The sequence below is a fragment of the Enoplosus armatus genome, chromosome 6, assembly GCF_043641665.1.
Source record: "Enoplosus armatus isolate fEnoArm2 chromosome 6, fEnoArm2.hap1, whole genome shotgun sequence".
Classification (NCBI taxonomy): domain Eukaryota; kingdom Metazoa; phylum Chordata; class Actinopteri; order Centrarchiformes; family Enoplosidae; genus Enoplosus; species Enoplosus armatus.
Window position 1 is genome coordinate 21082421 of NC_092185.1, and position 24820 is coordinate 21107240.

The following is a 24820-nucleotide window of genomic DNA, read 5'->3' on the forward strand; positions in this document are numbered from 1 at the left end:
AAAGAATACATTTTTCTGGTACTTGTTTCCAGTGAATACTACAGCAACGAGAGACTCAGTCAGTGAGTAATCACTGTAACAAGGAAGTGTCCGACAAGAAGACCACTGGGAAATTGTGCTGGATCAGTCAATGATTCATTCTTCATCTTCAGCAACTGTTGTTCCCGACTACCAAGTGCAGAAATGACAAGGCTCACACTAACACTGTTTTATTATTAAGCTTTCTTAAATTCGGTACAATAAAATAAGTCTTTCATGAACAATACGTGATGCTGGTCAAGTGCCAAGAATTGTGTTCACAGCTGCGTCAGCGTATCTGAGCTGAGCTGGCTGCCAGACTACAGAAACCCACTAAACACTTGACCAGCGCATCAAAACAACCACTTCAATATCATTTAAAGCGTTATCGCGCTCAGTGCCACTGCCAGTTGGAAACAACTTTCCAAAACAGGGTGTCCCGAAGCGCCTCGTCTCCTCCTCCGCCGTCTATCCATGTGTCAAAGCAGCGGGGCTCTCGCCAACACAGCGCCAAATGTTTACAGCGAATTAGACGAAGGCTTCCGTGTGGACGGACGTGGTTAAAACGGTCGGTAAGCCCGTAAAGACACTGCCACCATGGCACTTGGCAGCAGCTCAGCGTGCGGGGGAGCGTGGCGGTAGAGCTGCAGCCAACGACGCAGAGTGGGAAAAAACTTCCAGAAAGCACCATGCTGTTGGACCCATGGCTCAACCAAACGCAACCGCACACACATCCATTTTCAGATCAGCCAAATCGCGGTTTCTGACGTCGTATGAATTAGGCACAAAACCAGCGACACACGCCGACGTTTGGATCGAAATGTAGACCCCTTGTCTGCGGTGGTTTCGACGCGGTCAACCGTTGTGAAAGCGGCCCCATACAATGAATAAGTTTGAACCCACACATCGAGCGTTAAGTTACAAAGCATCGCGTTACAGTTGTCTAATAAACAAGGCTACATACGTGCGGTAGCTGTAAGATATATTTATAACAAAAAAATGGTAATATTATTCCATCGAAGGATTCTCTTAAGTGCAAACTTCACCTTAAGTTATGAGCAGCTCCGGGAAATCCATGCAGCAACTTGCTCGCTCCCGACGTACCGCTGTTGCTCAACTTGTGGAGAGCCAGATACCCAGCTGTGACAACCGCTGTCAAGTCAGCCGCGATCACGGCCGCAGGTTCCGGTCTCAAATTTCAAAATAAACACACCGAAAGCCCTCGTAAAGGGCTATTTTTTTCTGAATAACAAACATTTAACTCCATGAAACTAAAACTCAGAAAACAGAATAATAATACTAATTGAAGAAGCGTTAACAAACTAAACTAAGATACACATTTTAATGTATTGAACTTTTCTTTTCATAGTGCTTCATAAGGGGCAAATGACACACGAGCTTTTATTCTTTTAAGTAAAAGCATAGCAAGTTCCGGTATCAGTACCTGTGACGTGAGAGGAAAACGGCTGTAAACAAACGGGTGAATAAATACATAAATAGGTTAATAAATGTGTTTTTATTTCGTATGTACTGCTTTTTCATTCCTTTACTAGTCCTACTATTCATCCGTCTTCTGGCAATTCACCTGTACCCATAGGTTTGTGTTCTCAGCTGTCACCTCACTTTTTTCTTATACAAAGTGCGCTTTCTAGTTTGGTTTGGCCATTTAAATATCATGACACTGGTTCATTACATGAAGCAGAAATAGCCAGGCATCTTCTGACCATTATCAGTTTTCACTGTTCAAAAAAAGTTTGCACAGAAATATTACCTCTATTAGGACCTCTATTACACTACATGGTTGTGTCATGTAACAACTGCCCCACAGTCTGTCAACCAGGCTCTTGTCTTAAAAGTTGGCTATTGAATGTGCATGTAATAGTAAGAATTTGCCAAGTGGGGAGTCAAAAGTGTTAAAAAGCTCAGGATATTCCTTTATATTTCAGAATGCTATGCTTTTCTCCAGGATCTGAATCATATTCTTAATTCATGTTATTTTCTCAAGCTAATTAGTTAAGATAAGCACCCTGACTGTAGCTGCGGGCTTTTGTGTACCTTCTACTATCCAAGTCATTCTTAATCACAATGTTTCCTCTCATTCAAACTATCCATTAATTCTTGCATACAACCGCACTGTTGTCCAGCCAGCGCTGACATGCCATTCCTCAGACTTGTAATTCCCAGACAAGTTAAATTAGGTGAGGAAATCCATTATCACTGAATAATTTCAGCTCTTTAAGGGTAAAACTAGGCACATAAAACGTCTTTCACAGGAAGGGGAAAGTTTTCACATAGGCCTTCAACTGACCATTTTCATGCGTGAGAAAAAAGTAGCATTTCTCCTTAAGATGTCAAGAAACACTGCTCTGTAATTGTTGTGGTTTGCCTCAGTTGGCAAATAAAGACCAGTCAGATGAATGTAAACTCTTTCTTTTAATCCGATACAGATGAGTTTCCACTTGACCTGACTTGAAACAATTTTCCCTTCAAGACATGTTAATTTATGGACCATCACATGCTGTGGATTCCCTGGTCATGTTTCTGTGCCTATGAGAGACTGGACATCCACCGTCCAATGAGTAGTCCTACTTCAGCCCATGTGGGTTTGACTGCGCAGGGCCTTAGGTTTCACCACTGTCAATACAGCTTTTAACAGGTGCCTCGTGGTACTTGGTGTCCACATGTAACGTAGTGTGCAGTAGTTCTTTGAGGAAAAACTTCTATATGAATTAATACTTTTTGTGTCCAGTTTGTGAATGTCCCTCTGATCATTTCCAAGCATGTGTGGAGAACTGAGAGTGGAGGGAGAGGTGGACTATCGTGCTGAATCGGCACCCTGCACTCTCTACCCGAGGAAACCCTACACTCCAGGCCACTGACACCAAACACGCCAACGCTCAGCGATACATATTCTTACAATTTTGTGGGTTCTCAGCATGGCAGCATGATATAAACAGTTGCAGGTTTCAACATGAAACTATTAAGAAATATCATAACTCTCTCAGGGCTGCTGGCCATCTTGTTTATCTTAAAAGAAGAGAAGGCAACTTGCTTTGATTGCTGTACTCTCAACTCTTTTAATCATCCTAATGCCACCACTGAACGTGGCTGTGGCGAACTTCCTGACGAGCTGAATTGATTCCAGTCGGTCGGAAATGGCTTACAGGCCACCATTTAGATGTGCAGAAATGTAATTCCGATGAATGACAAGGATTATTAACTTCAGCGAGCTTATGCGCCTGTGGATAACCCATCAACACTAAATAAATGCCACTAGAAGTGCATCACGGTTGGCAGAGGGGGAGAAAGAACTTAATCATCCAAAATGTGAAACTCTGTCATGAGCTTATGATGGCTTTCATGGAGAATTTACATTACATCAGTGTGGTGAGTGTGTTTCTTTTTTTATTAAAACATAAAAATGTAAACATACAGAATACACATCTGAGTAGGTTCACGTGTTCAACACATTTGACAAATATTTACCACTGAAGATACAAGACCACTGAGGCTGAACTTTTCAGAGCAGTTCACCCTTGTTCGTGGTGAAAGTAGACTAACGATTCTTGAGGTGGATTTCAGCGGGCAGCTTGTTTAAACTTGATCTCTTTTAATAAGACAAGTGTCTGTGCAGTCACCCTTTTTCACATCTTTGTCTTTCGGAACAGTGCCATCTGCTGTTACAGAGGTAGAGGGGAGGGACCGCACACGCTCACACGCTCACACGCTCACACACTCACACACTCACACACTCACACACACACACACACACTCACACACACGAAGAGTGACCCTCACCACGACTCACTGCAATGCAGCATAAAAAAAAAAAAACACCTGCACATTGCTCATCTCAGCAGCAACGCCATTCGTCTTTAGGACTGGAAGAGCCAAGTTTATGTCACCGCTCTCTGGACAAATCAGCCCTCAAATATGAAGCCAATTACCCACTGGTTTAGACTGCTAAACCTCATGTGATGGCTGAACTGTGTTGATCATACATCAGGACTAACAGAGGGACCTCACACTGTACATAAAACAAACAAAAACAATGATTTGAAGCTGAGATCTGTGATGTTTTTTATATCCACTTATAATGCGTGCTGAATACACTAAATTACATTTAGAGTGAGAAATGTTAATAAGGTTTGTTTGGTCACACCTCTCCTAACTGTCAGTGCCAGTTCCATCCAGCCTCATCACTTTAGTAAACAATACTGTGTTTTCACATTTACTTTATCTGCTCGGTTGACGGCTCTTTCACGCCGTACCAGCGTCGTTAAAACAACTTCACGCAACACTAGATTCTCCGTTATGCTGTAGCTCGGACGTGCGGAAAGTTACACATTGCAGGAGAACTGGAATACTTGCAGCGCTGGAGGCTGATGTCATGATGTCATAAAGCTCTGTCACCAGAACCGCAGCCGGGAGGCTTGAAATGATAATTGCAGCAGCTGCTTTGGTGAGCCGCTGAATCGTCAGTCGTCTTTCAGTAAGAAGCATTCACAGCGAGCGTAGCTTTGGGACGTGCAAAAATAACAAGGCTCACCTATTGCATAAAAATGTCTCTTGTCATTTAAAATCCTTTTTGCACCTCTACTGTAAGTGCTTTAATGCCACCATATTATCCATCAAATCTCCACTCCCTTAATCTACAGTTCCTGAAAGATATAAAAAGCAAATATAACTTATCACTGCTGCTAAAATAAATGTGTCTCTGTTAGTCTGACTGCCGCGAGGATGCAGTGTGGTGCATCTCCATCCATCAGTGCTTTGAGGTGAGAGTCAGGGTGGAGGAAACACGGAAGATCTGAGGCAGCATGTTGCTCAACTGGTAGAACATCTCCTCTGAGATACTCTGTCAATACAAAAAGGAGACACAGATGCAGCCAGGATTAGTGAGCAACAGGGGACTGAGATTTGTGCAGCACCAATATACCTCTTGTATACTCATTGTGACAAAGGAAGGGAACCAGTGAAACCTTTTTTTTAAACCCAGCTGAAATTGTGCCCATGAAAACAGAAATACATCTGGACTGTTTGTGTACAGCCAAGTGTTAACAGCCCCAGTGGTGCCCTTTAGTTCAACATCACAGGGTCTTTTTTTTCTTTTTCTTTTTTTCCGGCGGGAACAGCAGTCGAGGCGCTTAAGTGACGTGAGCTCCGGCAGCAACTTTAACGGAGGGGAACATACCGTGTCACTCTAAACATCGCCACCCGTCAAATAAGAATGTTAAGTATTAATCTTTAAGCAGAAACACAGTCACACGCACACGCATCGCTCAGCCACGCACAAACACAGAGCGTATATATAGCTGCCGCGTCTCTTTGAGGCCGAGAAAACAATGTTGTTTCAGAAGTGCTATTTTAAATGGTGTCTGAGCATGTAGCTGACAGGAAGACGATACAGTCGGAGTCCTTTGATGCCGCTGGTTTTATCATCTTAACCTGTCAACATGAGATTCTGCTATAGGCCCTGCTGTCTTCCTGACAAACCGCAAAAGCTATATGTATTCAGCATCCAGCTAAGCCCAAAATAAAATAACAGTTATGCTTCATCCAGCACTGAGGTCACAATTACTTCAAAAAGCTTCAAAGCTGAACATGAATCTTTCTCCTCTTTTACTTGTAACGCAACATCTGTAAATAGAGTAACTGATTTACATTATGTATAAAGACATAAGGTTAGACCCGGATATCCAAGTAAGTTCAAGATGCCTCAGTGTTGGAGAGCTACTCGTTAATCCCATCGCTTGTCACACAATTACATGGATGAGTCTCTGAGCTTTCTTTTAAAGCTAAAAGCTAAAAAAGCTAAAGCTCTATCATCTATGATTTATGGCATGCTTTTCAAACAGCCTCTCTTCTCTGCCGGTATTCAAGAGGTGTGTACTGCAAGGCCAGGTGTGCCGTTTGTGATGCTGTGTGCATGTGAGGCCTTGAGTATACATTTCTGTTGCATTGACAGGAGAGATTTGCTGGCAAGCAATTACTTGAAAGGAGGATTGTGTGTCAGCTATGAGCTGCTCTCACCTTTGGCACTAGAAACTGGACTGTGCGGGATATACCTCCATCCCATGAGGCCATCTCCATCATGAAGCCTGCAAATCACAACAGATTGAAAGTAATTCACATTTACACATGTTCAGTGTATTCCAGGCAAAGTTTTATAATTACATTATAATGTGTTCCCTCAACGTGCATTGCCTTCCTCTCAAGCAGGAGAGAAACTGTTTTACCAGTCAAGAGGAAGTGTTGCGCCTCTTAGTTACAATATACTACATTTTTGATGGAAAATGTGACAATATAAAGAATACACCAACAAACAAGGTGCCAGGTAAATTGCTGTTTGAACAGTGTGAATGTGAGTTGGGGTAGCATAATAGCTCAAAAACATAATTTCTCAGCTTCAAATCATCTCAAACTTTCATCTTACCTTTGACACATTTGAACACCAGCTCGGCTCTCTTAAGACACCACGGTATGGTCATCTCCTGCAGAGAGACAAGGAGAGCAATGAGCACATTGTTTTGTTGGCATGAAGATTGGATCAGGAAATAAGATGTTGTTATTGTCATAATTTCTGTTATTTCTATACTTTCTATTTATTTATTAACCTCTTTAATTTACGAGTAATACGTTTTGCTGACTGTCTACCCCATTCCCCATTCATTTTTTTCTCTTTTTTTCAAATTGAAGCTATTCAATTCTTTGTTCTCATTTAGGGATCTTTTAAAATGTGTTTTGAAGGGTTAAAGCCTCTCCTATGCTGTGTATAAACGTATTGCATGACACACATCTCATGTTTGTGATTTATCACGTTTGTTTGTGTCCCCCATGTTGAGCTACGTTTTCATTGTGACTGTGGCTGGTACCAGCACCAACTGAGGAAAGGAGAGCCATTTCTTACAACCAGAAAAATTTTTTTTTTATAGTTGTCATTGTCTGCAAACTGCCTTTTAATTGGTTGAAAGAGTTGTATTATAGTGTTATTGAGCAATTCTTCTGTGTTGCTCAAACTCTAAAAGCTCAAGGGAAAAAAGAAAAAAACATTTAAACATAAGAATAAGAGGCACAGCCCTGTTGTATTTTGATTGCACTCTGTAGTTAATCTGGACAAACTATGTCAGTTGTTTTAAACGCCATAACACAAGAATAGGCTTGTAAAAACAGGCAAACATCTCCACTTAATGGCAAACAAGGCTAAAAAAAGAAGATGACAGATGTGAAACCAGCAGCCATAAATTAAAGTTCCTCTGGTTCCTGAGGCCTCAGAAGTTAGAAGTCTTTCGTTATGTAAACAAAGACTCTTGATTAGACATGAGAAGAAAAAAAGGGCACTGGGCATGTTGTGGCATGAGTATACTCCAGAAAAAGGCTTGTTGAGAATTGACTTTACATTTTATGGGATTCTCAGTGTATTATGTTTTAATGTTTACTCAGTTAAGGAACCTATTCTGGTTAAAATAAAATCCCAATGCAACTCATTTTCAGCAGAGCAAGCAAAAAAAGATTTTCCAATTTCCAGATATAAAAGACAAATCCACCTTATTGTGATATTTGCCTAAACTCTGATTGATTCTGGCTCAGTTCATCAGTCACTGAAAGCTTTCTCTGTTAGTCTCCCCTTATGTGTGAGTACAGAGGGCTGCTGTACATACACTCTGAGGCACTAAGTAAACACAAGAGTTCGCGACTCTCCACTTTGCCCTCCTGGTTTTGAACCTGGGAAATGTTAAGTTGAAGGCTGAATTCACAGCCAGCGCCTGACAAGCCAGACCACAGCTGAGGATGCATGAACCGTCAGAGGCAGAAGGAAAGGGAAGAAAATGTGACTATGCCATCGGTTATGGCCACGGAAACTTGTGAGGTCGGCACGTTTTCTTCACCTTCTACCACAACCAGTCACAAACTACTTAGGCTTGACACAGAAGTACAAGACCAAAGCAGATAGAAGCTTGTGGTGTGATGTTCTATAGCCACTGTACTTACTAATTAGCTACTTTACTATTAGCTAACTATTTCAACCATTTATCCATGCCTTTCATAGCTTTTTCACCATTTTATTGAACCTTTATTTAACTATTTCAACTGTTTATATACATTTATTTTAGCTACCTATTTCAACCCATTAATCTTAGCTAACTGTTAAGACTTCTCTGTTCACTTGCTAAGTTCAGCTGGCTGAATATGTGGATAAATGTTTTACATCAAGTCGTACTTTCTGTTTTTACAAATTAGTTGAGCGACTTCATAATCTTTCCATATACCCTGTCAACTGCAGAAGAACCCACTGGGGCACACGTACCCCTGGTTGGAAATCACTGTACTACGTAACCAGGGTACCCCAAAAATGTTCTACTCACCAGGTAGGTGAGGTAAAATTCCACTAAAATTCACAGGACCACCAATACAGAGCTATCTGGCAGTCATGGTTACACTGCAACCCTTTCTTGATCTGTTCAAGTCAAGTGTTTGGTAGCCAAACAATTACCATGTCCAACTCAAACATTTACCTTCTTCTAATCTGTATTTTCTCCTCGACCATGCTCCATTTGGAGAACTCTGATGAGCTTTTTTACGCTGTTTTTGGAGCCGTATAAAGTTGTCTTGTTAACTTGTCTAGTTTGGCAGAAGGGTGAAGATAGAACTGTGGGTGCTAACTCACTGCATGTTTGAGGTATCACATCACTACATTATTATAACCCTTATGAAGCGTGGAGTGTGATGGAGCATTCATACCATCATTCACAGTGCTCTCAGCTACTCTTACCTCTGACATGTCGTGGACCAGCAGCAGAGGGATGGTGACGGTGGTGACGTCATGCGTGCAGCAGACCTTCAGGATGTTTCTCAAGCCCATGATGGCCGGGTCCCGGGCCGTGATGTTCCCTGAACGCACGTTGTCGTCCACACACAGGTGGAACACAACATGGACCTCTGACAAGTTGGAGTGCCGCGAGATGTAAAACTCACCTTGAGGAAGAGACGCAGCAGAGTTAGGGTTAGTACATAAGTGTGTGATATTGAGGACAAGGTATGCAGAATTAGTGTGGTCTAAAAATTGTACTGCTGACCAGGAATCAGTGTAAAAAAAACATACTGATAACCTTTACCTGGTAAAATGTTGGATGGATTTCTTTCGACATTTTTGCTCTTATCATCACCTCCATTCCTTGGAATCTCTGTAAGGACATAAAATCAGTAAGCAAAACGATTGATCACAATATCTCATAAAAGGACACTTCACGGCAATGGCAGCTGGACTTTCCTTGAAAGGCTTGTAAGCTAGAAAGAATGTTTCTATATACAGCCCTACTCTTCGAACCACTCAACCTATGCTGTGATAAGGATCTGGACACAGTTTTCTGTGATGTAAAGTGTCTTCTACTTCCTGACTACTTAATCCCCCATCTCATACTGCTGGCATGCCACTGACGTTCTCCAACTCTGTGAAATAGTGTGCAGCGTAAAGTTCCTGTAGTGCAACACCGTTACTGTCATGTATATAGTTATACTCTCATGTTTCTGGTATCAAAGTGAGAGATAAAGATGCACTTCTTGTCTTGCTAAACATCAAATCAGTTAAATAGGAGATCAACCTCAGAGTGAATATACTCTGTATGTTGAGAGGAACTTAAGCAAAACAAACAACTATAAGATGGTACAACTTGTATCTTTGTGTCTCTGTGCCACTGCTAAACAAGGCCATGAATAACAATGTTAGGTAAGCATTCTTTAAAGCATAGCCAGCTAAAAAAAAAAATAAAAAAGCATCCGGGCTGTCTAGACTAATCAATTCTTCAGTAGCGTCTGTGTCCAGGTCGCCAGCTAGGCTTTTCTGGTGAAATGTACTTCCAGGATGATACATTACAGCTACAGGAGCAGCCAAAAGTCTAACCAGGTTGTTCTTTCTGCTTGCTGCTCCGCTGGGCTCTGGCATAGAGCACCACCTGTTGCACCTCATCCAGCTGCGCCTCCAGACAGGGAAAGTGGAAGTCTGTACACTCCTTCGCCACGGTGGCAAAGTCTGGGGGTCGACACAGAACAGGCCAGGGATGAAATGATGCACGAAACGCTAAAGTTAATATCCATCCTTATCTCTGTAACTATGTCTCCATACTGTACTCTCAACTCCAAAATAAACAGAATATAATCCAAACCTAAAGGTGAATGGAGTGTGTGGTCTTTAAACAAATCAGTTAAAGAGGTGTGAAGGAATGGTGTTGTTCTCACAGTAAAGGTGAGAGATAATCAGAGTGAGTCATGAGTAGGACCAAAACAAAAACATTACAATTCATTGTTGCCAAAATATAACAAAGCACTGCTAGAACTACAAACGCACAGTCTCATTTTCCTACAAAACACCACAGGTTGTCCTGGTGACAACATGTCTATGAAGATCACCAAAATATACGTCCCCTGACCTCTCTTGATGCCACTGTAGGAGTTGACCCTGTTGTCGACCAACAACACCAGACCACAGAGTGAGGACGAGTAGAGCGAAAGGGCCGTCTGTAGCCGCCTCAGTTTTGCTCCACCGCTGCCGTGCCGCCGGTGCTTACAGAAGTCCAGCACATCTGCCCGGACCAGCCGCAGGTTGTGCATGGTCTTCAGTTGAGCTCCTGATCAAAAAAATACATATAATGTATATGAAAATGATTATACATTAATGCTGTAGTTCACGTCTATACTGCTTTATATTAAAAATTTGACAGACATATACTAGCAAAAATAAAATGCAATAGAAGTGTTTTATGAACATGGTTACTGACATGTCAGCTGACACAAAACTGTGTACAAATACTTGGAGAGCGTGTTAAAAGTGAAGCACCTAAGTGTATAGTGAAACTCTCCTCCAGCAGAGGCTGCTCCTCAAACATCCTGGCCCCAGAATCTGCAAGCTCCGACAGCTGGCTGGGCTGCACCTTAATCTCCTCACTGGAAATCAATCAGGCCAACACAGATATCTATCAAAAGTAGTACATCTGATGTAGGTTTTATAGGTTCAAGGAAAGAACTGACAGAGCCTGAAGAGTTTCACACCAAGAAAAAGTGAAAGCTACAGTATTGGAACGTTATTGGACAAATAGTAAAAGGCTTTTGACATTTCTTAAAGGAAAAACCATTCAGCAGCAGTTTTTGTGGCTACTTCTTGGACAATAAAGACAACAAATCAGGAGATAATGTAGCACACAATTTGATTATATGATCCTCGGTTATAAGGATTCATTCGTTTTGTTTCAGCAATTCATTTACAAAAAATAAGAAACAAAAGTACTTTCTACAATGGGAACAAACTTTCCGGGCTACAGCTTTGAAAAAAAAAAATGCATATTTACAAAGTGTTCAAAGTGCTGATGGAAGTGTTAAGTTTCACCCACACATAACAAGATAATGATATTCATCAAGAAAAACCGATGCAGGGTCAGCACATTTTCTGAGAAGGTCTTAGCATACAGGCCCTGGTGTTATCTGTGTTTTGATGGAATATCCGATATATGCAGAGAAGTGCAGGAGCTGAACTGAAACCACCACTCTGCAGGACCACATTACTGTTAACCACCATTTGACTTTTTCCCCCCCCGCTTCTTATCCCAAAATGCCAGTCATAACTGATACTGCAAAGCTAAGCATCAGTCAAACTAAGATGAGTTTTTGACCTCTTGTAATCACTTCAATTTCTATGTAAATGGAGCCTGTACTTCAAAGGGCCAGCAGACATGTCGTGTTTTGGATTAGAAGTCCTGCAGAAGTGCAGAGATCCTGTTAATAAGTTTCATGCCATTTTATATAACAACACAAGAAGTTCCTACTATCACTTAGATAGATTTTTTTTTTCTTTTAATCACCCTATTATATCAATGTAAGCTTTAAGGCTGAATATTCACATTACTTCCATGCTTAATCTCTGCACAAATAAACTTAAGCTGAACTTAAAAAAGCCTCTGCACCTATGGCACACCGTCAGTGAATGAAAGATCTTTTGACAATGCCACTCCAAGCTGCTGCATCTGCACTTTGCATTCATCCGTGTCTGCACTGCAGCAATTCTTTTCCTACCCAACAAGAGTAAGCAACTAAGCACCTGACTCAAGTGTCCATTATCTCGGATGAACTGTTTTTGCTTTTTTTTGCAGAACTGAAAGAGGCTGTTCAGGTGCATATGGGTGTAAAGTAAGCCCACAGATATCAGAGATGTGTACACAAACAGAGATTATGCTAAAATATACACACAAACATTCTACCAGACTGTTTGTCTGAGTGTATACACACACAGACATGCTCACTTAATTTTGCTGCTGTTGTTGGATTTCTGCAGGTCCTGGTGCAGTTTGATGACCCACTCCTGATACTCCTGCTTTTGAATGCCAGTAACTTGCTTCAGCTCACTGGCCCACTTGTTCTCCAACACCTGGTCAAAGACGACAGAATCAAACACTGAGAGACTTTAATGTGACAACAACACATTTTGACTGGGCAGGCTACAGCAAATCAGATCACGGCACGTCTGGTTTTAGCACTGCTACAGAGCACCCCAACCTCCCTTTTACCTGCTGTGCATCAAAGTGTTGAGAGGCAACTGCATTTACATCCTGGTCACTCAAAGTATTCCCCAGTTCATGCATCACTTTGTCCATTTCAGCTGCTTGCCTGCCAGACAGACAAAAATATGCACTGATTTGATCCGACTGATGGGGAAATACATCATCATTTATACAACACATGAAAAACAGATGTTATTTCAGTCAGCTGTATTCATGACAGGTGACTGAAACATCATTCCAACACAGACTGAGAAAATTATACAAAAGACGATAACTGAATTGTCAAGGATAAGAAGGCAAAGGGATTTTCTGTATTTGCAGGATATCCAAGGATCCTGTGCTCCAGGAAATATTCCCCAGGAAATATTCCCCAATACCAACCTCTCTTGTAGCTTCTTAATCTCCATGTCTCTCTCACTGATGAGCTCGGAGATGCTCACAAAGTAATTGTGCTCCAGGTTGAGAAGGGTATCTGAGGCAGGGGAGTGGATCAGCTCATGGTAAACGTCGGCAAAGTCCTCGTCCCAACTGGGCTCTTCAGGCCGGGCGTGCTCCAGCGTGGTCTGAAACAGGGACAGAAGAAAGAAAATAACTATTTCAACATGGCAATCGCAAGTGGTCACACAAAGGCACAGAAACACAACCTGACCATGTTGTACGTTCCACGCTGGAGGGTTGCTTCACTGCATGAAACGAAAACGTGTCATTGTTGGTGATGATCTGCTGCACATGCTGTGAGTCAAGATGCTGACTTTCAGGGTAAAAACAACATTTTCTGTGGTCAGAGGAAGACAAAAGAGGACGGCAAAATGCAATGTCAACACATGTCGAATGTTTTGCCCTGCTCAATGAACCAGGGCAGTTGATGTGCCCCATCCATAATTAGAGAAGCAACAGAAGAGTTTTCAGAATCTGAAACTCCTCTATTTATACGGGCTCAGGAATCTTCAGGCCACAAACACGACGGACGCTGGAGCGTTTCCATGTGTATTTCTGTGTGACTGCAGTAAAACGTTAATGTCTGAGCGCAGTGGACCAGAGGGGCTTCACAACACGAGCTGAGGCAGCCCTCGTCTTTTTATAAATGCCAGGGCAAGTGACAGCAGAGTTAAGACTCCTAAACTTTGAAGTGTAAAACCAAATAATCTTATTGACCTTTTTTTAAACATGAAATAAGAGACAGTCGCTTTCAAAGAAATGTGTCAGTGAGAAGACCATAAATCATTTCATTAGAAAACCACAAAGTCCACATCTGTGTGTCACTAAACTGTTTGTTTTGTATTGATCCGTCATATAAAAAGTGATGACTCCATTCTCCACCACATAATGCATCTCTGGGAAGAAACGCATCAAAGTGTAACCAAGTGCAAAGGAGAGACATTATGTGTGCTTATGTAATGAGATTTTTTTTCCTGAGAAACTCATGAATAATCAATTTGCAGATGCACTACACTACTTCTGTCTAAATGACTTTAATGACCGCCCCAAAGTTAGCAGGAGCATTCAAGGACACTTCCGAAACACTGCTCAGCTACTACAGAAACACGGAGTAGTGGATATATGATCAGCGTGCGTTGAGCAGCCAGAGTCTGAAATTAACTTTAAGGAACACCTGCCAAGAATAAAACAGGCTGTCCAGAATATCAATAGACATTTTTTCACAGAAATATCTCCCTGAAGTAGTTTTTTAGCAATTTGAGTATAGAATCAAATATAGTCTTGATGTACCACAGAACTCAAAACAGCCTTTTTGAGCCACAAAACTGTGGTGAAGCTGAAATGTTCGTCCAAGGGGCAAAACAGGAGGAGAAGCATGGAGACATTAATATGCCATGTGGAGTTAAGTATAAGTCTCTTAGTAATAGTTATAAGCATGTATTATGTTTTTTTCTAATAGACAGTAATTCTAAACATTTGAATGTTAACTCTATGTGGATGATCTATCTCTCTCAGTCAATGAAAGACTAATTATGTTCATGGCATTATTCTCAAATCTAATGATACCTTATCTTTAAAATTATACATATATTATTGTAAAGTGATTGCATACTACTACGTCAACTAAGTCATGCAAATGTAAAATTTAAAAAAGCAGATGTTCAGCTTATAACAACAGGCCACCTTTTCAGAAATGTGACATGTAGATAAATCCAAATGAATCCAAACAAAAACACATCATGACACTGAATCTGTCATGATTATGGAGCTTGTGCTATAAGAGATTTATAGCTATTAAAAACCCAGATGTTAGTTTTTTTTAGGCACAACCATAAACTGAAATGTGTTATCACCTCCACATAAGACCTGGTCCATGCGTTGGTCAGCTTGTTCACGTCTACATCTCCGGTGGTGAGTCTCTGCAGGGCCAGCTCTGCCTCTCTGTCATAATCCAGGATGGTCTCCTTCTCAATGAAGGTGGACAGCGAGGTTTTTAGCTCTGCATGAAGAGATGCGTGCACACAGACAAAGAAAACCAATAAAAAAAATGACTTGCAAACTCAATGGGCTGGATGCATTCCACCCGTTTAGGTTTCAAACTAACAGCATGCCATGTCTTTCCCAGGAAGATGTGTAGAGAGTAATTATTTGAATAGATTCATCTCAAATAAATAGAATCTGATGTTTCTTGTCCAACTGTGTGTTTGGTTTACACAGTTTATTACAGAGTAGTTAGGGGCCCTTGTGCCAGTCCAAAAATACCAACAATAATGATAATAACCCTTTCAAATGTTTTATTTTTGGTTTGAGGAATTCAGATCTAATACTTAAAGATAGATGATATTGTATTTAAGACTTTAAAAAAATACAGTTTCAAACAAGAAGTTTAGAATACTGTTTCGGCAGCCAACAATTATCAATTTAGTGTCAGTTGTGTAAGTTATCTGTAAATAAGAATACAGACTTGTTTTAACGATTAGTTGATTTCCTTTCAAAGACAAGTAGGGGATAGAGTTGAAGGGGCTGTTGCAATCATATGTCACATATGTCAACTCCACTGGCGAGCAGGATAACACCACAAATACCAATATTCTTTAACTTGTCCTTAAGAGGAGTTTCTTTCACCAAGAGTTGCAATCTCACCATTTTCTATATAGCAGGGTATTTTATGCAGCAGCATCAGGCGTCCATGGAGGTCACTGGTGTTTTCTTGAACAGGAAACTGCAGAGGCACTTTGAGGACACAATTGTCTTTCCCTGCCTTGAACTCAAACACAAACTCCTTCTCAGCAGTGTTGCTCGCTTTGCCTTTGTTCTTCTTCATGGCTGAGGCTGAAAAAACAGAAGGCAACAGTAAAACATGACTGAAAGTAATCCGAGAATCTCATGGGCCATTATTAAGTAAAGAACAGAAAACAACATGCACAAAGTGCAGTCTATCACCCGCACGATGTCTGCCATCACCTTCCCACTGTCACATCTTCAAATATGTGAAGTGACAGCGCAGAGATAACGGCCTTACCAAACAATACAAGCAACACAGTGCGATTATTAGCTGATTTAAATCACTGCTAAGTGTCAGCTAGGTTTACCCTGTTATTGTAAATGTAGAATTAGCTCCACGTTAGCTAGCGGCTAACGTTCAAATAACGTTACGAAGCTACAAATAAAATTTTCACTCTGTCGTGGGCATGTCTAGCTGGGCACTGCTGTTTGCTTTATTGGACCAACATCTAAATGTTATAAGAGGCAGATTTACCTGAGTATGAATGGATACGGTGTTTGCTGTAGCAGACACAGCGCTCCCGTGGGCTTCAGTCAGCTGACTGCTGCACAGTCTAGCAGCGTGACAGTGAAGCACTTTCGCGACACTGAGGCTCAGCCGTGTATGGTTATGTTTTTGTGCATCAGGACTGCTGTGGTGTGTATGTGTGGAAGCCTAATAAGTAAGAAAAAAATCCTACATGTTTTTTTATTTGGGTTGTTTTCTTTCACGTACAAAGCAGGTTTACAGAGCCACGAATCTATTGACCCCAAAGCTTCATTTACAAGAGCGTTTTTCCTTTGGCACCACCTCCCCCTGCTGGCCAAAGATCACTGTTGCTTGATGGTTTCTGAGTGAACTTTTGTAAAGCATAACTTTAATTCTAAATAATTTATAAGCATCTCAGTTCACCGGTGTTTGGCAAATCAACTGCATTGAATCTTTGAGGATTAAGGTTCCTGTAGAGTGAGCAGAGGCAGCAGTGATGTGGCCAAGCTGATTCTACCACTTGGTGTGTTTTTTTTAATACATCTATCTGCAAAACTTCCTCTGCTAACCAGTTAATTAAAGAAAAGATACACTTTTTAAAGTTTCTACCTACTTATTTTACGTAGATCAAATATTTTATCTATTTATTTGTTTATTTGTGTATTAGATTATTAGATGACAGTTTAATGATAAGTCAGTCTCTCGCTGACTGCTACATGATCTCATAAAACATGAACACGCAGAATTACAAAAAAAAAGCTTACTACACCTTTGAGTTAGCTCACAATATGTTTTATGTTTAAGTTTTGCGTTGCCTCGCATTAGGTTTTGCGTTACCTCGCAATAAGTTTTGCCTCCTTTCAAAAAGTCGTGATATATATGTATATGTCTTGAGAACGCTTTTCACCGTGTGTGTGTGCGCGCGCGCGTGTATGTGCGTGCACGTTCATAGCCGCGTGCGTGTTTTCTTCAAGTTTGAGTAGGTAAGGGACCGTGTAAAAATAGCACTCATACATACATCCGGACAATCCTTCTTTTTACATCCCTAAAATAAACAACACCGAAGCTTTCCAGTTTGTTAACCTATAAAAACGACATAATAAATTGGTGCATTAGAAAATATTTATTGACTTCACAAATACGCTTTTGTATCGATGTGAGTATTTGCAGACGCTCCCTCCGACGATTGAACCGTCCCGTCATACCTCGCGTGGCCAACGGCTCTCTCCGCCGAGTGCTCGCTCATTGAATTACCGTACTCAGTCTGTTCAGCTCGATTTAGGGAAATAATTTGGAGCAAACCAGGTCGGAGTAGCTCATTAAACACCTGTTATCTGCCACTGACTTCCCGGGCCTTCTGTTTATCTGACTGCGGCCGTGGGGCGTGCTTTCCTGGGCTCGCTGGCTGGGTTTGGTCGGGGAGGCAGGGGGAAGTACGGAGCTGGTCCCGAGTGATGATGGAGCTGGAGTCGGCCAGTAATAGAGGCGAACTGGGAGCTGTGGGGGACTCATTGCAGCCACAGACACCCAGCAGGCACGAAAAGAGCCTAGGACTGCTCACGACCAAGTTTGTGACTTTACTACAGGAGGCGAAGGATGGAGTGCTGGATCTGAAAGCGGTGAGCATGCAGCCTAGAGTCTTTGTTGTTAGCTAGCACATGTCATTTTGAGCCTGCCCGCTGTCGTTAGGTTACATGCACTTTCGCTAGCCTGCCTGTTAGCCTAGCCTAGCCGTGTGACAGGCTAATTTGAATGGGGGATACCGCTTTACTTATGGATTTGTAGTTTTTATACACTTCGATTACTTTCAAACCTCCACGTAAATGCTGTGTCACGTTATTATGGCGTCTCTCAAAGGAGAAAACTAAGGTTACAAACTGAACTTCGAGGACACTGGTCAACTTCTCAGACTCTGCCCCCTGCAGATTCAAAGTTAAAAAAGTGGGTCAGCTTTTGTCGTTCCTTTCTGACCTAAAGCTACTGCATCTTCACACATGAACAATTTTTTTCTGATTGAACGTCTTTGTCACTTAACGACATGCCTTCACTCAGTTCGTCTCCAATAGTGATTCAAACTGTATACACTTTTAACGACATTGCATTAGCTTTTCAATTACATGTAACTAACGTTAGCTGTGTTCTCCACTACAGTCTAGGCCATCATCCTCTTAATGAGCTGTTCAGATATTACATTAATACTCCCTCAAAACTATCATCCTACTTGCTGAGCAGCCTGTTTGTCTCAGAGTGACTTAAGATGCATGAAGAAGTAGATGGTATTGGTGCTTACTACAAATAAGGTAAAGGTGTTGAACAAATTGATCTTTGCACACTTTTCAGCCTGTGTCACTAATGCTTAATAAACCTTGAACTCAAATAGGGTAATATGGGGGTTGAGCTGAAGGCCAGACATATCAAAACATGTTAATACAAATTGGAATATAAATAGAAACATTTTAACAAACGTTGGCATCCATGTTTTTCGCTCAGCCAAAACCAGTGAACCAGATGGCAGCTTGACCAGCCAAGCATTACTTTAAACAGTTTCTTTTTCACAGCGACCTCATGACTTGAGTGGCTTCATAGCCACTGACACACTGTGCCTTGCTCTAGACAGATAATAAAATAACAGTCATGCCTTTTTCTTTCTCTTTCACTCATTCTCTTTTAATTCTCACCTTTCCATAGAAACACAGTGTGTTTTTGAATAGTGAAACCGATTCACTTTGAGCAATCACTCTCTCCTCTATGAGACACTATATCCTAGACAGAAAAAGAATAACTCTTGTGTCTTGTTCTCCTATTATCAGGTGTTAGCTCAGATTTTTGGTGATTGATGTAATTCATCTGTTATAACACATTGTTTAGACTCTGTAAGGGTTTTTATGAAAGAGCTGTGGTTTAAATGTGTTTTGGACTAAAGACCAAAACTCTGCTCTCACTGGAGTAATGGAAATAATATGTTATGTGAACTGTTCATCAGCTGTCATTCAGCAGGTCTGTGACTCCATTGCACCCATAGGGCCTGGTGACAAAACTTATCAGCACCAGCCATATGGTTATCATTAGTTTGTTAAACACCAAGATGTTGGGCTGGGAAGGAATTTTAAATGACACTGTTGTACCCTACGATGGGTGGTGAAACCTCATGGTTTTTATTTGCAGGGCATTGAACCCGTTGGCAAAGATACAGCGGTCTCCCTCTGTCTGTGTTTTTAGTTATGAGCCTACTAAAGGAATTACCAGTAATCTCTATTGTATTTTTCATTGCTTTTATCCTGTGATTCAGGCGGCAGACACCTTGGCAGTGCGGCAGAAACGACGTATCTACGATATTACTAATGTGTTGGAGGGAATTGGACTGATAGAGAAGAAGTCCAAGAACAGCATCCAGTGGAAGTAAGTCCACAGTTCGTTTTTTATTCCCCAAAGACTGAAAGACTCTCCCCTAATTTAAAAGAAATATATAAGAAAAAAACAAAGGATTCTCTGCATTTTGCCTTCATGAAAAGGCAAAAGTAGAATATAAAAAATCCCCACACTTTGTGTGTCATGAGCTAATTGAATTCATGTCATGGAGTTTTGTCCTGACCTGACATGACCTTCATCACAGAAAAAAAAAAACATACTACTAAATATGTATCCTGCAACCACTTGCACCAAGACCCCACACCACTACCACTTTGTGATATGAATAACACGTATGTACAGTGCTTAACAAATTTATTAGACCACCACCCAGTGTAAGGTGTTTGCCACCGCTGCCCTAAATTAACAGTGTTGCTGATTACCAAAATATTTTATGTTTCTGTAATGATTAATCCACCAGTATGTGCAAGCCAAGCTCTTTAATCAAAATGATATCTTTAATGCTAAAATATAATTGTTGTTATCCATGAATTCTCAAATGTACTGTTTTACAAAAAAGCAGAAGAAAATAGTAAAGCACATTATTATTTTTTGATTGAGATGCCAAATTACAGTTATTTACTTGCATTCCTGAACAGAAAAATTTGTTTTGTGGTTGCAAGAATGCAAGCTGTTATCAGGGCCAAAGGAGGTCATACAAAATATTAAGATCTTTGGTTAATATATGTGAATAAGGACTATTTAGTTGTTGCAGTTTGTTATTTGCCTAATAAATAACAATACAATTTTTGATTTGAAACAAGTTTTTGACAGATTTCTAAAATATTTGTGTTTTCTCATTTTTATGACAGGTGGTCTAATAAATTTGTTAAGCACTGTACATATTCTATCTAAAGAGAAATGGCTGAGAAACTGATTTATCTGAGAATCACGACACTAATTGTTGATGTCACGATATCCTTGTTGTGTGTTAATCTGTGTGACAAAGAGCTCATGAGCCATGGCTCTGTGACTGCAGATCTCAGTCTTAACATTAGATAAATGACTATTAAGCAAGTAAGTCAAGAGAGAGTGAAGACATATGAAACAAATTAGAACCTCAGTTTGCATGACATTTAGGTCATAAAACTGACCACAGACAATGTGTGTTGTATTTGTCACTCCGTTTGACAATCAGCAAGTAGTTGTCAGAGTGTAATAACTTCATAACAATGCTATAACAAAATGGCCCGAACAATAGAAAAGCACCTGACTACAACAGGTGTACTGCTACACCCTACTGGACAACTGTTGATATGAGAGTTGTAAATACATATGAAAATGTCTTGATGGCTTTGGTCAAGTGTTAAGACAATGACATATTTCTTTGTTGTTTTGGCTCTGTAGTCAAGCACATTGGATTTGAAACAATGACTTTGATGTTAAATGACCAGCTCTCAGCTTTAATTTGCAGGTGCTTGCACCCACATCAAATGAACTGTGTGATAACGGTGGCCATTTTATTCTTCTGAAACTGAAGCCGCTAAATGGAATCAGCTAGCAATAATTTCATTATTTACACTTGTGCTTTTTCTTCTGTGACATTTCAAAATGTCTTCAGTGAGAAAGGCTTAGGGACCAAAAATGTTTCCTGTCAGCACAGCTGTAGTCCTGATTTGTCTGTTTTGTCCAAGCTCCAATACAAGGCAGAGTGTTACTGAAAAACAGCATGTGTGCTAATGTGTGTGTGTGAAGCGGTCTTTGCCTGCTGTCTGTTCATGACCATGTTTTTGCCTTACGTGTTTCAGGGGTGTAGGTCCGGGCTGTAACACCAGAGAGATAGCCGATAAGCTGATTGATCTGAAGGCCGAGCTGGATGACCTGGCTCTCAGGGAACACGAGCTGGACCAGCAGAGAGTCTGGGTCCAACAGAGCATCAAGAATGTCACAGACGACTCTAACAACAGCCCATATCCTTCACTGCACTGTGTTTTTGTGTATGTTATAGCTAGAAATTGTTTTTCAGTGCTGATTTAATGTGGCAGCTATGAATTTATCCTGTTGCATTCCTAATCGCTAGTGATGACCGTTACTAAAAAGATTTGTTCGTTATCGTTGCTTCTTCAAGCCAAGCCAAGATAACCCTTGTGACATCACTAATTTTTCTCGGACACGATAAAGCTTCTCCAGAGCCCCAGAAGAAATTAATAATCTGTTTTCACAAGTTCCTCCTCATGACTAGTAAACTGATCTTGAAAATTGGTGGATTTCCCCTTTCCCCATGTCTGGTGATACATTCTTTCTGTATGTACTATCATTTCAGTAGAGCTAAGGCTAAAGTACTGTAACTTTCATCTCATTTAGTGAATTTGCACGCTCATATGTGTTGCTTAGAGCAGTTTAAATCACTAACTACAGAAGTCCGTAGGTACTGGTGTAGACTACAGCCCGGGTTTTTCCTGTATAGGACAGACTGCCAGTTATCATGGCAATAAAGTGCTGAAGCATCTCATAGGGGATAATCCTGGACATACATTCTGTCAGCTCTTTCAGTCACTTAGCTCATGTTGAGTCAACTTGGCCATTTCTTTGTTAATCTGTCTATTCGGAGTCTCCCTTTCATCGAAGTGCAATACTACATTTCTGGAGTACCCTCTTAATAAATAAAGTATTCAGTAAACCATCATGTCCTTGGTTAACGCACCATCATGGAGATGAAATGGCTTTTGCTTACGACTCCACAGCCTGTCAGTCATGTGTAATGCCAGTGCGCAAAGGTGCATTGTTGAGATGTTTTCTCTTTTTAAGTGGAAAACATGATTGTTATTGGAATTGGACCCTTAACACATTCATACTATGGCATATATAAAACACGAAGACCTCTGTGGAGCTTTCAAAGGTAATTGTTTCACATGCTCAGTCGTTAGGGACCTTTTTCTTTTTCTGTCCTGCTCACATTGATGGTCTCAAACACAGTTTCCATCACTCATAACCTGCCTGTCCTTCCTCCTCAGGTGACACACTCCTAGCAATCCGTGCTCCCATTGGCACGCAGCTAGAGGTCCCCATACCAGAAGCTGTAAGTTATGTGAGTGGTTTGTGTGTTTTGTATGCTCCTTAGGTCCAGCTGCTGGTTTTGTTTCATGTTTGACACTGGGTGTGTGTGTGTTCCAATCCAGGTCCTCAACGGACAGAGGAAATACCAGATCCGTCTCAAGAGTTCATCTGGCCCCATTGAGGTTTTGCTGGTCAATAAGGACCCGTCCAGTGCCTCTCCTGTTGTTTTGCCTGTCCCTCCTCCAGATGACGTCCTTCAAAACCTCCCAGCACCGACACCTACCTCTCAGCTGCCCACTGCTGCCTCCCAGGTCCACACAGATATCAGCTTTCTCCATTTAATTTGTTCTATTTATGTATTGATCTGTTTACTTTAAGAGACTGGGTGTTCACTCTCGAGATGTTTTTATTGAAACAGTAAAGGCTGAGAAAAGGACATTGATCCCAGAACAGCAGTATATTTCACAGTTTTCTTTATTGATATGACAGTTTGAAATAGTTTTCATAAATGCTTAATCACCATGGACAGCCGATTCTAAACACTGTGACTTCTGCTTTTTTTCACCATACAAATCTTATTTTTTTCCTCCCACAATGTTATGATTTTCCTCCTTCTTTCCTTCATCTCTCCACCCTCCAGGTCCCCAAAGCAGCTCCAGCAACTTCTACAAAACCTGGTCCTGCCACAACGCCAGCTACAGCAGCCAACCAGACAGCCTCAGTGACAGGTAGGGAGGGACAAGGTACCAATGAGTGCACTGTGACGTGAAGTATCGCAAAGTTTGATCTAAGAACAGTTATAGGACAAAATATCTACATTCTGCCTTTTATTGTTGTGTCTTACACTGAACCATTTGAGATGTTCTGTAATTTAATGCCAACATCATTTTTTTTCTCCCACTTGTTTTATTTCAGAAGTGACAAGCACCACGCCACTCACCCCAACAACAGATACACCTGCAACAGTTACTCAGCAACTACAGTCCTCTGCCTCGTTGGATGGATCTGCGTCCTCCTCTGCTTCTGCAGTATTTGAACCAATTAAGTCGGATCCCTCTGACTGTGAGTTTTTTTAACCTTTCTCTCTGAAATGCATCTTTGGAAAGATGAAGATGTTGAAGCAGGGATGATGATGACTAATATTTTACTTTTACATTCATAGTCTCTTTGATATATTGTCATTGAGGCATGTGTTTCCAAGTTTGGTGGTTGGCGCCATACATGTCACTGGGATCCCATCTCACTCACATTGATTCATTGGATGTTACCTGGATAGTTTAATTTTCCACAGATTATATTATGCAAACCATTTGTTATTTAAACAGCTACTTTCCATGCAGGACTATTAGATGTACTTTAAGGACATTTTCAATATTCATATCATACACTCAAGTGTAGTGTAGTGACTGTATAGCTGAAATGTTTGCTGTGGTTTCCTTCTAGTGCTGGACTTTCCCAAAGAGCTCTCTGACATGTTTGATCCAACAAAAGGTAAACTTCTCTCGAGTATTACTCCAATAACTTTTTCTTCACTGATTATGCGGTAGTTGCCTGTATACCACACTCTGTGTCCTGCAGACTGAAAGTTTAACTCTAACTACTTTTCTCTATCTCTGACAGAGATCATGAGTGGAGACCTGTTGGAGGACTTGATGTCATCAGAAGGTGAGTTTGTTTAGACATGCGAATGGAGACGCACATGACAAGTATGGTTAAAGAGATTGAAAACATTGTGAATTGATCATGTGTACTGTGCGTAACAAAGGGGCCCTTGAATACATTTCAGTACTTTGACTCATGGCCTCCTTTTATGCATCCTGCATGTCTCATGTCTTTCTCTGTCTGTTTCACCTCCAGTGTTCTCGCCTCTCCTCCGCCTGTCCCCTCCACCCAGCGACCACGACTACATATACAACCTGGATGAGACAGAAGGCCTGTGTGACCTCTTTGATGTCCCCATTCTCAACCTCTGACCCCTGAGATTGTTGTTAGAGTGGGAAACAGTTTCCCAAACGTGCTAATCTACCTTCATTTTCTCCATGTTCTCCCCCTCACTGACAGTGAAGGTGAGAAGAGGTGCAGGAAAGCCAATATGATCTGACGAGCGTTCAAGGACACCTCTGCACTGACACAGTGAGCTCAAGCCAAGCTCAGTCAG

At 41.1% G+C, this 24820-nt stretch overlaps 2 protein-coding genes across 2 annotated transcripts; one reads left to right on the forward strand and one right to left on the reverse strand.

The window, feature by feature from the left end:
• Nucleotides 1-4737: 4737 nt before the first annotated feature.
• Nucleotides 4738-16327, reverse strand: ferry3 (FERRY endosomal RAB5 effector complex subunit 3). Its single transcript, XM_070907217.1, has 14 exons — nt 16264-16327; nt 15648-15836; nt 14858-15003; nt 12948-13129; nt 12573-12672; nt 12309-12433; nt 10853-10959; nt 10446-10643; nt 9920-10048; nt 9135-9203; nt 8792-8994; nt 6455-6512; nt 6052-6119; nt 4738-4876 (listed from the first exon to the last, which is right to left on the reverse strand). Exons 2-14 carry the CDS (start codon nt 15826-15828, stop codon nt 4784-4786), a joined length of 1659 nt encoding a protein of 552 aa, XP_070763318.1. The 5' UTR covers nt 15829-15836; nt 16264-16327; the 3' UTR covers nt 4738-4783.
• Nucleotides 16328-17598: 1271 nt separating this feature from the next.
• Nucleotides 17599-24674, forward strand: e2f4 (E2F transcription factor 4). Its single transcript, XM_070907218.1, has 11 exons — nt 17599-17876; nt 19547-19656; nt 21414-21575; nt 22461-22504; nt 22620-22684; nt 22785-22973; nt 23303-23390; nt 23578-23724; nt 24106-24153; nt 24283-24327; nt 24520-24674. The coding sequence occupies exons 1-11, from the start codon at nt 17712-17714 to the stop codon at nt 24633-24635; spliced, it is 1179 nt and encodes a 392-aa protein (XP_070763319.1). The 5' UTR covers nt 17599-17711; the 3' UTR covers nt 24636-24674.
• Nucleotides 24675-24820: the final 146 nt, after the last annotated feature.

Excerpts from the sequence above, each read along its gene's own strand:
- ferry3 (XM_070907217.1), bottom strand. The coding sequence starts at position 15,828 with ATGAAGAAGAACAAAGGCAAAGCGAGCAACACTGCTGAGAAGGAGTTT. Across the intron at positions 12,673-12,947 it reads ATTAAGAAGCTACAAGAGAG|GCAAGCAGCTGAAATGGACA; the intron begins GTTGGTATTGGG and ends TCTGTCTGGCAG. Across the intron at positions 10,960-12,308 it reads AACAACAGCAGCAAAATTAA|TGAGGAGATTAAGGTGCAGC; the intron begins GTGAGCATGTCT and ends ATTGATTTCCAG.
- e2f4 (XM_070907218.1), top strand. The coding sequence starts at position 17,712 with ATGATGGAGCTGGAGTCGGCCAGTAATAGAGGCGAACTGGGAGCTGTG. Across the intron at positions 19,657-21,413 it reads AAGAACAGCATCCAGTGGAA|GGGTGTAGGTCCGGGCTGTA; the intron begins GTAAGTCCACAG and ends TACGTGTTTCAG. Across the intron at positions 23,391-23,577 it reads CCAGACAGCCTCAGTGACAG|AAGTGACAAGCACCACGCCA; the intron begins GTAGGGAGGGAC and ends GTTTTATTTCAG.